Here is a 13084-nt window from a genome sequence, read left to right on the forward strand (position 1 = left end):
CATGGCCACTAGCCTCCCCAGAAACGGGGACACCTTCGGAAGGCCATGTCTCAGAAAGGTGGTGTCCATCACGGAGGACCCCCATCTCCCTGGACATGCCCTCTTCTCATTGCCAGCACCAGGGAGGAGATGCGGGAGCCTAAAGACCCACACGCAACCTCTCAGGAACAGTTTCTTCTCCTCTGCCGTCAGATTGCTGAATGGACAATGAACCCATGAACATTACCTCTTTTTTCACTACTTATTTAATTCAATTTTTTTACACGTGCTTGTTGTACTTTGTAGGTTTTTTAATTTATTATTAAGTACTGCAATGTACTACTGAAGCAGAACCACGAATTTCATGACATCCGCCAGTGACATTAAACCTGATTCTGATTCTGATCACGAGCAAGGTTTTTGTTTATTGGCCATCCGGGATTATCTGGGTCAAGATGGGGGTGATTCACCTTCCTGAACCACTGCAGTCCCTCGGGTGAAGGTGCTCCCATGGGTGCTATTGGACAGGGGACCCAGTGATGAAGGGCTGTCGGTCAGGGTGGTGTGTAACCCTGAGGGGGACCTGCAGGCACCGTATCTCTACTGCCTTTGCCTTAAGCTGGAGAGGGTGCATGAAAGATCCACAGGAATATTACCAGGCTTCAAAGTAAAATTTCAAAATTCAAAGTAAATTTATTATCAACGCCCATAGATGTCACCGGATCCAACCCTGAGATCCATTTTCTGATGGCATTCACTGTAAATACAAAGAAACACAATAGAATCAATGGAAAAACTGCACACAAGCAAAATTGGACAGACAATCAACGTGCAAATGGCAACCAATTGTGCAAATACAAAAAAATCTAAATAACAACAATAAATAAGAAAGTAGTAAGTATTGAGACGAGTTGCAGAGTCGTTGAAAGTGTGTCTATTGGTTGTGGAATCCGTTCAGTGTTGTAGTGAGTGAAGTTAGCCACACTGATGGTTGAGGGGTAATAACCTGGTTATGTGGGTCCTGAGGCTCCTGTACCTCCATCCTGATGGCAGCAGTGAGAAGATGGTGGGATTGTTGTTGGTGGATGCTGCTTTCCTGCGACCGCGCTCCGTGTAGATGTGCTCAATACTGTGCTGGACGAGCTGTAAGGAGACGTGGATAGGCTGGGACCATCTTTGCTGGAGTGAAGGAGGCTGCGTGGTAATGTTTATAACATCATGAGAGGCACAGATAAGGTGGACAACTACAGTCTTTTCCCCCCAGGGTAAATCTAGAGGGTCAGGTCTAAGGTGAGAGGGGAAAGATTTATTGTGCAAATCATTGTGGACACTATCCCCCAGCAAAATGTCTTTTCCAAAAGGTCCCATCTGGAAAGCGCTGTAGGGCTATTAAAACAAAAACCTCACGCCATCTTGAAAGTTTCTTGCCCAGGCAGTCAATCTAGTTAGCAGCCCACACTCCCATCTATTGATGACCCCAGTCACTGTACTGTGAACACGTTAAACCACTAACTGTAATGCTGTTTACATTGTTGGTATTTATATATTTATGCTAACTTTATTCCATTTCCATACTTTAACCTCTGACTTTATTAGCTTTTTATATATAGGACCATAAAACATTGGAGCAGGATTAGGCCATTTGGCCCATCGAGTCTGCACCATCATTCCATCATGGATAATTTATTATCCCTCTCCACCCCATTCTCCTGTCTTCTTCCCATAACCTTTGAAATCCTGACTAATCAAGAGCCTGTCAGGCTTCTCTTTCAATATACCCAGTGACTTGGCCTCTACATCTGTCTGTGACAAAATTTCCACAGACTCACCAACCTCTGAAATTCCTCCTTATCTTTGTTCTAAATGGACTTCCCTCTCTCCTGAGTCTGTGTCCTCTGGTCCTAGACTCCCCCACTTTGGGAAATGTCCTCTCCATGTCCCTCTATTCTGAGACTGTGCCCTCTGGTCCTAGACTCCCCTTCTATTGGAAACATGCTCTCCACATCCCTCTACATAATTCATCATTTTTTATCTAATTCTTTATTCTTTAGAATTGTTAAAAGTTGTTTTAGTTGCATGCCACACCCTGATGACCACACCACAGTTAATTCCTAATCAATGTAAATGTTTGTGGTGAATAAATTTGATCTTTGATTTAAAGGGCGCCTGAGTGATAACTTTTTCACATTGAGTGGTGGCATGTGGAATGAGCTGATAGGGAAGTGCTAGAGATCGGTACAGTTACGTTTAAAAGGCACTTGGGCAGGTACGTAGAGAGAAAAGGTTTAGAGGCTTCTGATCCTGGGAGGACTGAGTTACAAAGCTGGAAGTCCTTGACAGAACAGAGACCGTGAGCATGGAGGTTATGACTCTGAAAGACCAGCTTCAATGGACAGGACATGTCAATCGCACGGGGACCCAGATTCCCCAAACAGCTACTGTATGGTGAGCTATCTCTGGGCAAGAGGAACCAAGGTATGCCTCACAAGAGGTTCAGACATAGCTAACATCACATATGTTGGACTCAGTCCAAGGCAGCTGGAACAGTGTGCACAAGACCAGACTGGATAGAATGCCTTGGTAATACTCACCCATGACAGCTGTGAGGTGGGGTGGGGGGGATGTCGATCAGACCTGTTGGCTGTCCTAGAGTGACAGAAACCTGGAAGAGCAATGCCTCCAGTTAACTCAGGACAGTTCCCCTGTGCTCAATGAGAATGCATTTCTCACTCCAGACTTGGACTCCACAGCCACCTTTGTGTCCAAAACAGGTGAGATGCACAAGAGTGACTGTTGTCGTCGGACACAATGGACGACCATCAGGGGAACGTGGGCCAGATATAAACAAATCTTACATGACCATCGTGGTCAGCATGGAAAAATTGGACCAAAGGGTCCTGAGTCTGTGTTTCATGACTCTGTAGTCGAGGTGGTGGGTTTGGGAAGTGCTTGGTGGAATGAAGGCAATGAATACCAGTGGGAGGATCTGTTGATGAAAACCTCTCCCACAGCAGCAGAAAGGGTCTTTATTGAGAGACACAGTTCGGTAACAGGTCCTTCCACCCATGTGACCAACTACCCTACTAACCCGTAGGTCTTTGGAATGTGCAAGGAAATCCATGTGGTCACAGGGAGAATGTAAGAACTCCTTACGGAATTGAATGGTGGGAATTGAATCTGGATCACTGGCACCGTAACCGTGGTTGTCCATCATATCCGACAATGACAGGAGACCAGTGAGGGAGAGTTTTAAAGTGGAAAAGCCGTTGTACTGGGGCAGTTCCACACTCTCGACCTCGGGAGTCCGAGTCCAATGGGATGAACAAGCATCACAAACTGGGGTTTTCCTTGGTTGCAATGGATGACTATACTTCCTCTGTGCCTTGTCTCCACAAAGCATTGCAGAACCATCTTCCTGGCCGGTCAATCTTATCCCCCCAGCCTGCTGGAGCTGACTTTTCATGCTAGGACAGGCATATCCCTATCTCACGGGGTGTCAGGCCTCCAGCTTCTCTCACCCGATTTATCCTGCCAGTCAAAGTGGTGTACGGGGGTTAGGCTGCTGTCACATGCAAACAGTGACTTGTGCCCACAGGTGGGAGCTGAGTGTCCGTGGGGACCAAAGGTGAGTGAGCTGCCCAGACTGGACACAACAAGCCCCTTCATCAGAGGTGCTGCCCCTCCCTGGACACCCCATACACCCCAGTTACGCTAACTGCAATGCTACTGCGCTGTCCATAGTCTTTCTGCAGATCTACCTGGCTTCCACCCTTCAGTTCTTCCCCTTTAACCTCCCCCAGTCTGTAGTTCATAATCTGTCTGCAGATCTTCCCCTTTGCCCTCCCCCACCACGTAGTTCCTGGTCTGACATCCAGTCGGAACTCAGCACTGACAATGAGGCTTCCACACCCATGTGGGATCAGAGTATGAAACTTTTTTTTTCAGGAGGAACTCAGCAGGTCAAGCAGCATTTGTGGGGGGGAGGAGATTGTCATCCCAGCTTCCAACATCTGTAGTCTCACGCAGCTCTTGTGTGGGGCCAGTGCTGGTTGGACAGATGACAGTTGAAGGATGGTATGAACATTGATTTCTTCTTCTGGTAAATTTTATTTACTACTTTTTTTTCCTTTACCCCTCCCCTTTCTCTCTTCTTTTCCCCACTCTTCTTCTCACCTGCTAACACCTCCAACTGGTTTCCCTCCTCCTTCCCTTTCTCCCATGCCCCACTTTCCTCTCCTATCAGATTCCTCCTTCTTCAGCTGGTCTCGGTGCAAAGTATTGACTGTTCATTTCCGTCGATGCTGCCTGATCTGCTCAGTCCCCCTGGCATTTTGTGTGCATTGTTAATCACTTCCTGTCTGTGGATTCATGACTGAATAATGAAAGGCTTTGGGGATACCGGCTCCAGTGGTTTGGGTAAAATGATGACTTTGTGCTAAATGCAGAGACAAATTGCTGGGTTGGGCAAAGAGGTCTGTGATTGTACAAAGAACACAGGACTGAGTGGCTGTAGGAAGCCACAACAAACAGCAGCTTCTGGCTTTTACAGAAAAATGTACCAACACAACGGCTGGTCCTCAGTGGGGGCTCACTCACAGATTTCCGTCCCACACTCTGCCTGCCCTTCCAGCCTCTACCTCTTGCCTCTTCCCATCCTTTACTCTGTCTGTCTCTCTGCATCTCTCTCTCTCTCTCTGTGTGTGTCAAAATCAGGTTTAATATCACTAGCATATGTTGTGAAATTTGTTCTTTTGTGGCAACGGTACATTGCAATACATAATACAGACGTAATAATAAACTATAAATTGCAATAAGAAATATATATACTGTATATATAAATAAAATTAAATAATTATTGTAAAAAAAGAGCAAAAAGTAGAGAGTTCAATGTCCATTCAGGAATCTGATGGCAGAGGGGAAGAAGCTGTTCCTGAAACATTGAGTGTGAGGCTTCTGTACCTCCTCCCTGATGTTAGCAATGAGAAGAGGGCATGTCCTGGATATTGAGGGTCCTCAACAATGGATGCTGCCTTTTTGACTCATTGCCTTTCGAAGATATCCTCGATGCAGGGGAGGCAAGTGCCCATGATGCAGTTGGCCCTTTCTGTCTCTGTCTCTCTGTCTCTTTCACTGTCTCTCTTTCTCTCCCTCTGTCTCTGTTTCTCTGTCTCTCCTTCTCTCTGTCTTGAAGAGAGACTCTCAGAACAGGATGCAATATGTCATTACTCACAATGGCTGACATTAAAAAGGCAGTGGGAAAGGGACAAGATGATATTTGTTCCAACAATCAGGCACAGGGTTCTTAGCAGTGAGGCCCACGTCCACAGATCCCTCAGAGTTGCTGCACAAGTTGATCAGGTGGTGAAGAAGGCATGTGGTCTGTCGGCCTTTCTGAGATGGGGGGCGGTTGAGTTCAAGAGCAGTGGGGTAATGTTGAATCTCTGTGAACCTCTGTAGCCTCTGTGGTGACAGTACTGTTCAGAAGGGAGGTGCCAGGTTTGGACATACTGATGGGAAAGATGTCATGGTTAATTTCCTAACACAGCATTGTCACACACCTGTCCCAGCGCAACGGTAGGGGTGGGTTGGGGTTGAGGAGGTTGGGTTGACAGAGGTGACGTGGGGAGGAGTTGGTCAGTTGAAATGGGAGGGAGGGCGTCATGAATAGGGCAGTGTTTTGAAATTGTTTTAGCCATTCAATGTGGAGTAAGACCTTCCGGCCCTTTGACCTGTACTGTCCCACAATCCCACACCCTGATTAACCCTAACTTAGTCAGGAGACTATTTGTCTTTGGAACGTGGGAGGAAACCGAGCATCCAGGGAAAGCCCACGTGGTCACGGGGAGACTCCTTACGGATGTGGGGGAGTTGGGGTTAACATGGAGAGGGGAAAGTTGGGTGGTGGGTGATATGGGGACAGGAGTGTTGGAGCAGGGATTGGTTGGGGGAGGGGACGGAGGTGTGCCTGACATGGGAAGGGGGATTGGGTGATGATGTGGGGAAGGTGACGCTGGGTAGGTGATGTGGAGACAGAAGGTGTTGGGTGGGGTGGGTGACGTTGGGTGGGGAGGGTGATGTGGGGGTCGAGGATGTAAGAAGGTGGAATTGGATGATGGTGATGTGGGGAGGGTGACGTTACATTGGGTGGGGAGGGTGATGTGGGGATTGAGGATGTAAGAAGGGGGAATTGGGTGATTGTGATGTGGGGAGGGTGACGTTAGGTGGGGAGGGTGATGTGGGGAGGGTGATGTTGGGTGGGGAGGGTGATGTGGGGGTCGAGGATGTAAGAAGGGGGAATTGGGTGATGTTGGGTGGGGATGGTGATGTGGGGGTCGAGGATGTAAGAGGGGGAATTGGATGATGGTGATGTGGGGAGGGTGATGGTGGGTGGGGAGGTGATGTGGGGTCGAGGATGTAAGAAGGTGGAATTGGATGATGGTGATGTGGGGAGGGTGATGTTACGTTGGGTGGGGAGGGTGATGTGGGGGTCGAGGATGTAAGAGGGAGAATTGGGTGATTGTGATGCGGGGAAGGTGACGTTGGGTGGGGAGGGTGATGTGGGGGTTGAGGATGTAAGAAGGTGGAATTGGATGATGGTGATGTGGGGAGGGTGACGTTACATTGGGTGGGGAGGGTGATGTGGGGGTCGAGGATGTAAGAAGGGGGAATTGGGTGATGTTGGGTGGGGAGGGTGATGTGGGGGTCGAGGATGTAAGAGGGGGAATTGGATGATGGTGATGTGGGGAGGGTGATGGTGGGTGGGGAGGTGATGTGGGGTCGAGGATGTAAGAAGGTGGAATTGGATGATGGTGATGTGGGGAGGGTGATGTTACGTTGGGTGGGGAGGGTGATGTGGGGGTCGAGGATGTAAGAGGGAGAATTGGGTGATTGTGATGCGGGGAAGGTGACGTTGGGTGGGGAGGGTGATGTGGGGGTTGAGGATGTAAGAAGGGGGAATTGGATGATGATGATGTGGGGAGGGTGATGTTGGGTGGGGAGGATGATGTGGGGGTTGAGGATGTAAGAAGGTGGAATTGGATGATGGTGATGTGGGGAGGGTGACATTTGGTGGGGAGGGTGATGTGGGGGTTGAGGATGTAAGAAGGGGGAATTGGGTGATGTTGGGTGGGGAGGGTGATGTGGGGAGGGTGATTTGGGGAGGGTGACGTTGGGTGGGGAGGGTGATGTGGGGGTTGAGGATGTAAGAAGGGGGAATTAGGTGATGTTGGGTGGGGGAGGTGATGTGGGGTCGAGGATGTAAGAAGGTGGAATTGGATGATGGTGATGTGGGGAGGGTGACGTTACATTGGGTGGGGAGGGTGATGTGGGGGTCGAGGATGTAAGAAGGGGGAATTGGGTGATGTTGGGTGGGGAGGGTGATGTGGGGGTCGAGGATGTAAGAGGGGGAATTGGATGATGGTGATGTGGGGAGGGTGATGGTGGGTGGGGGAGGTGATGTGGGGTCAAGGATGTAAGAAAGTGGAATTGGGTTTTGTAGAAGCAGTTCCCCAAGCTGCTACATTCCAGACCTCTCCTATTCCTCACCCTCCACTGGCTATCAATCATTGCTTTGGCCCCTATGTCTGCGATGCCAGAGCTGAGCGAAGGGGCAGGAGGAGGGTGGGTCACATCGCTCTCTGACCTGCTTTGTGCTCCTCCCCCTCAGTGATCAGCGGTGGCCCCTTGGAGCAGCCCTACAAACTGAAGCAGTTCCATTTCCACTGGGGGCAGAAGGATGACCAACGAGGCTCCGAGCACACCGTCAACGGCAGGTCCTACCCAGGAGAGGTGAGGCAGCTTCCTGGCACTGAGTACTGGTTGAGGCAAGGCAGGACTCGTGCTTTCATTGGAACCACGGTCTCCGGATTATGTAACCCCGGGAATTAGCTAACAACACAGGAATGCAGTCGGTCACTTAGAGCAGTTTTGAGCCCTGTATCTAAGACAGGATGTGCTGGCATTGGAGAGGGCCCAGAAGAGGATCACAATAATTATTCCTAAAATTTAAAGGTTAAGATATGAGGAGTGTTTGATGGCTCTGGGCCTGTTTAGAAGTGAAGGGATTCTCATTGAAACACATCAAATATTGAAAGGCCTAGATAGAGCAGATGTTCAGAGGATAGTGGGTGAGTCTAGGACCAGAGGACACAGATAGAGTGGATGTGGAGAGGATGTTTCCTATAGTGGGGGAGTCTAGGACCAGAGGACACAGATAGAATGGATATGGAGAGGATGATTCCTACAGTGGGGGAGTCTAGGACCAGAGGACACAGATAGAATGGATATGGAGAGGATGATTCCTATAGTGGGGGAGTCTAGGACCAGAGGGCACAGATAGAGTCGATATGGAGAGGATGTTTCCTATAGTGGGGGAGTCTAGGACCAGAGGACACAGATAGAGTGGATGTGGAGAGGATGTTTCCTATAGTGGGGGAGTCTAGGACCAGAGAGCACAGATAGAGTGGATGTGGAGAGGATGTTTCCTATAGTGGGGGAGTCTAGGACCAGAGAGCACAGATAGAGTGGATGTGGAGAGGATGTTTCCTATAGTGGGGGAGTCTAGGACCAGAGGACACAGATAGAGTGGATGTGGAGAGGATGTTTCCTATAGTAGGGGAGTCTAGGACCAGAGGGCACATCCTCAGAATAGAGGGACGTCCATTTAGAACAGAAATGAGAAAGTATTTGTTTAGCCAGAGGGCAGTGAAACTGTGAAATATGTTGCCACAATTGGCTGTGGAAGCCAAGTCCATAAGTATACTTAAAGCAGAAGTTAAAGGTTTTTAATTAGTCAGGGCATCAAAGGTACAGGGAGATGGCAGGAGAAAAGGGTTGAGAGAGATAATAAAATCAGCCATGATAGAATGGCGGAGCAGACTCGATGGACTGAATGGCCTAATTCTGTTCCTATGTCTTATGGTCTAATTAATCAGGTCAGCCAACATCTGTGGAATCCTTGTTTTTATGAAAGTTAATTCAATAACACATCAACTGCAGTTATTATCTTCAGTGGTGGGCAAGTTGTAGGAGAAGATCCCGAGAGGCAGGATTTATGAGCATTTGGAGAGGCATAATCTGATTAGGGATAGTCAGCATGGCTTTGTCAAGGGCAGGTTGTGCCTTACGAGCCTGATTGAATTCTTTGAGGAGGTAACAAAACACATTGATGAAGGTAGAGCAGTGGATGTAGTGTATATGGATTTCAGTAAGGCATTTGATAAGGTTTCCCATGCAAGGCTCCTTCAGAAAGTAAGGAGGCCTGGGATCCAAGGAGAACTTGCTTTGTGGATCCAGAATAGGCTTGTCCACAGTAAGCAAAGGGTGGTCGTAGATGATTCGTATTCTGCCTGGAGGTCAGTGACCAGTGGTGTTCCACAGGGATCTGTTCTGGGACCCCTTCTCTTTGTGATTTTCATAATGACCTGGATGAAGAAGTAGAAGGGTGGGTTAGTAATTTTGCTGATGACACAAAGATTGGGGGTGTTGTGGACAGTCTGGAGGGTTGTCAGAGGTTACAGCGGGACATTGATAGGTTATAGAACCGGACTGAGAAGTGGCAGATGGACTTCAACCCAGATAACTGTGAAGTGGTTCATTTTGGTAGGTCAAATTTGAAGACAGAATATAATATCACTTGTAAGGCTCTTGGCAGTGTGGAGGATCAGAGGGATCTTTGGGTCCATGTCCATAGGACACTCAAAGCTGCTGCACAGGTTGACTGTGTTGTTAAGAAGGCGTAAGATGTGTTGGCATTCATCAACCATGGGATTGAGTTCAAGAGTCGTGAGGTAATGTTACAGCTATATAAGACCTTGGTTGGACCCCACTTGGAGTGAACACTGTGTCCAGTTCTCACTACAGGAAGGGTATGGATACTATGAGATGGATAGTCACCTATGAGAGGCTTTTTCCCAGGGCTGAAGTGGCTAACATGCTTAGAAATGGGTACCGAGGGGATGTCAGGGTGCATGGAATGCACTGCTGGCGATGGTGGTGAAGTGGATACAATAGGGTCTTTTAAGAGACTCTTAGGTAGGTACGTGGAGCTTAGAAAAGTAGAGGGCTATGCAGTAGGGAAATTCTAAGCAGTTTCTAGAGTAGGTTACATGTCGGCACAACTTTGTGGGGCAAAAGGCCTGCAACGTGTTGTAGATTTCTATGTTCCATGTTCTACATTGCACTCCGGTCTATGAGGGGCATATACAGTCCCAATGAAGGGTCTCGGCCTGCAACATTGACTATCCATTTCACCCCTACAGATGCTGCCTGACTCACTGAGTTCCTCCAGCGGTTTGTAGTTGCTCCAGGGTCCAGCATCTGCGTTACCTCTCCTGTCTCTTAGTTAACCTTCATCTTTTAAAAACTGAAATGGTGGGGGTGTGGGAGCTAGTGGTCATGATGGAGCTGGCTGAGTTTACTACTTTCTACAGCTTTTTCCAATCCTGTGCAGTGGCCCCTCCGCACCAGACTGTGATGCCACCAGTCAGAACGCTCTTCAAGGTACATCTGTAGAAATTTGCGAGTATGTTTGATGTCCCACCAACTCTCCTCAAACTCCTAATGAAGTATAACCACTGTCATGCCTTCTTTGTAATTGCATCAGTATGTTGGGCCCAGGATGGATCTTCAGAGATGTTGATGCCCAGGAACTTGAAACTGCTCACCCTTTCCATTAAGCAATCTCACTTTCTGTTTCTTTCTGTCCTTGTAGCTTCACCTGGTGCACTGGAACTCCACAAAGTATCACACGTTTGGAGAGGCGGTGGTGGAAGCAGATGGGTTGGCAGTGATCGCTGTGTTCCTGGAGGTAGGCTGCCTGTAGCAACAGCGTCACTTCCACCTGAACGTGGTGGTGGACCTCCCCATCGAGCAAGCTTGATGACAGGGTGCTTAAGACTGATTTTGGGTCTGAATTTAAAACTATCAATCCTCATTCATTGTACTTTTCCAGTGAGATTATTTATTGGGAAGAGTTTGTTTGCTCTGGCCTCCACACAAGGGCTCTGTTGGAGTGTTCAGTCTTTGACCTGTCCCCATCTTCTCTAATCAGCAAATTATGTTGGAAATACAGCTCTCCTTTTTAAAAAGAGGAGACTTACTCATCTTTGTAATCTGAAATCTACTGAGTTGGGAGCAGGGTAGATTCAGACAGGGACTCTAGGATGTTGTGGACTTGACGAGTGAGTGGTGGACTGAGGAGGGATCTGATTGAGGTTTATAAGATTATGGGAGGCATAGATAGAGCAGGCAGACAGTATATTTTTCCCAGGGCTGATATGTCTAATGCAATTTAAGGTGGGAGGGGGTAATTTCAAAGGAGATGTGAGGGGCAAGTTTTTACACAGAGAGTAGTGGGTGTCTGGAATGTGCTGCCTGGGATGGTGGTAAAGGCAGATACATAGAGATATGGACTTGGTGTTGGCAGAAAGGATTAATTTAGTTAGCCATTTGATTACTAATTTAATTGGTTTGGCACAACATTATGGGCTGAAGGGCCTTTACTGTTCTGTGTTCTGTAAGAGTAGGCCATTCGGCCCCTCAAACCTGCCCTGTTATTCCATTGAATCATGGCTGTTCTGAACGTGGCCTTATCATAGTGGAACCTTGTAATTTACCTGTGCTGCTCTCGAGGGCAGAACAGTCAGTGTACCACTTTTTACAGTACCAGTGATCAGGGTTCAATTCCCTCACTGTCTGTAAGGAGTTTGTACGTTCTCCCCGTGACCGTGTGGGTTTCCTCCGGGTGCTCCGCTTTCCTCCCACGGTCCAAAGGTGTACCGTACAGGTTAGGGTCAGTAAGTTGTGGGCACACTGTGTTGGCACCAGAAGCTTGGCAACACTTGTGTCCTCCCCCCAGCACGTCCTCACACTGTGTTGGTTGCTGACACACTCAATGCATTTCGCTGTATGTTTCGATGTACACATGACAAAAAATGGTAATCTTTCAAACTCTTCAATCTTTGAATGATTGGAGAAAATGGATGGGCCAAATGGCCTGCTCCTAGTTAGTGCCATAAATTCAGCAGGGAATTTGGGAGAAACTTCCCCAACCCATAAGAAGGGGCTGAGGTGAAAAGTGGGGACTTTTTAAAGGGAAATGAGGAAGAAATCAAAGGAGGAGAGGCTGGGATGGGGCTAGTCCAGAGAATAAAGAGAAACTAGAAGGGCTGAGTGGCCTGTTTCTTTCTTATAAGGATGCTGATTTAACAAGAGATGCCATTTACTGAAATAATCCAGCATACCTTAAAATCCTGCTCTCTTTCAGACCGGCGACAGGCATGCCCACCTGCACAGGTTGACGGATGCCCTGTACATGGTGAAATTCAAGGTGAGGAGGGGTGTTTAGCTCCCACCATCCTGACTGACTTGACCGCCGTCCTGACTGACCTGGTCGCCATCGTGACTTGTCCGCCATCGTGACTTGTCCGCCATCGTGACTTGGCCGCCATCGTGACTTGTCCGCCATCCTGACTGACTTGACCACCATCCTGACTGACTTGGCCGCTATCCTGACTGACCTGGTCGCCATCGTGACGTCCGCCATCGTGACTTGGCCGCCATCGTGACTGACTTGGCCGCTATCCTGACTGACCTGGTCGCCATCGTGACTTGTCCGCCATCGTGACTTGTCCGCCATCCTGACTGACTTGACCACCATCCTGACTGACTTGGCCGCTATCCTGACTGACCTGGCCGCCATCGTGACTTGTCCGCCATTGTGACTTGTCCGCCATCGTGACTTGGCCGCCATTGTGACTGACTTGGGGAGTAGAGTGAAGGCCTCAACATGTGCCCAGAGTTCTTCATGTACCTCTGTGGGGAAAGGCTGAAACTTTGCCTCATGGTAAAAAATAGATTCAATGTCCTTCTCAGAACATAGAGCAGTACAGAACAGGAATCGGTAAATTAATCTCTTCTGCTGTACACAGTCCATACCCCTCCGTTTCCTGCATATCCATCTCTGTTACACCTGCTTCCACCATCGTCCCTGGCAAATATCCCCAGCAACCTCCATTTTCCTCACATATGTCCCTTGACCTTTCTGACTTTAAATACATGCCCTCTAGTATTAGACATTTTTACCCTATCTATGTTTTCCATGACT

The 13084-nt window shown here is 48.4% G+C and overlaps 1 protein-coding gene across 4 annotated transcripts in view; it reads left to right on the forward strand.

Annotated features, from left to right (window-relative positions):
* The window catches only part of ca7 (carbonic anhydrase VII), a 42556-nt gene that overhangs the window by 13284 nt on the left and 16188 nt on the right, over window positions 1-13084 (forward strand). For all 4 annotated transcript variants that reach the window (XR_012101952.1, XR_012101951.1, XM_073070454.1 and 1 more), the window contains exons 3-5: window positions 7646-7767; window positions 10691-10786; window positions 12245-12307. Coding sequence is in view for 2 of the 4 variants with exons in the window: in XM_073070454.1 (XP_072926555.1) it covers window positions 7646-7767; window positions 10691-10786; window positions 12245-12307 (281 nt within the window). In the remaining 2 variants the exon portion in view is untranslated. The remainder of the gene's footprint in view (window positions 1-7645; window positions 7768-10690; window positions 10787-12244; window positions 12308-13084) is intronic.

The sequence above is a fragment of the Hemitrygon akajei genome, chromosome 17 (assembly GCF_048418815.1).
Source record: "Hemitrygon akajei chromosome 17, sHemAka1.3, whole genome shotgun sequence".
In the NCBI taxonomy this organism is placed as follows: Eukaryota; Metazoa; Chordata; class Chondrichthyes; order Myliobatiformes; family Dasyatidae; genus Hemitrygon; species Hemitrygon akajei.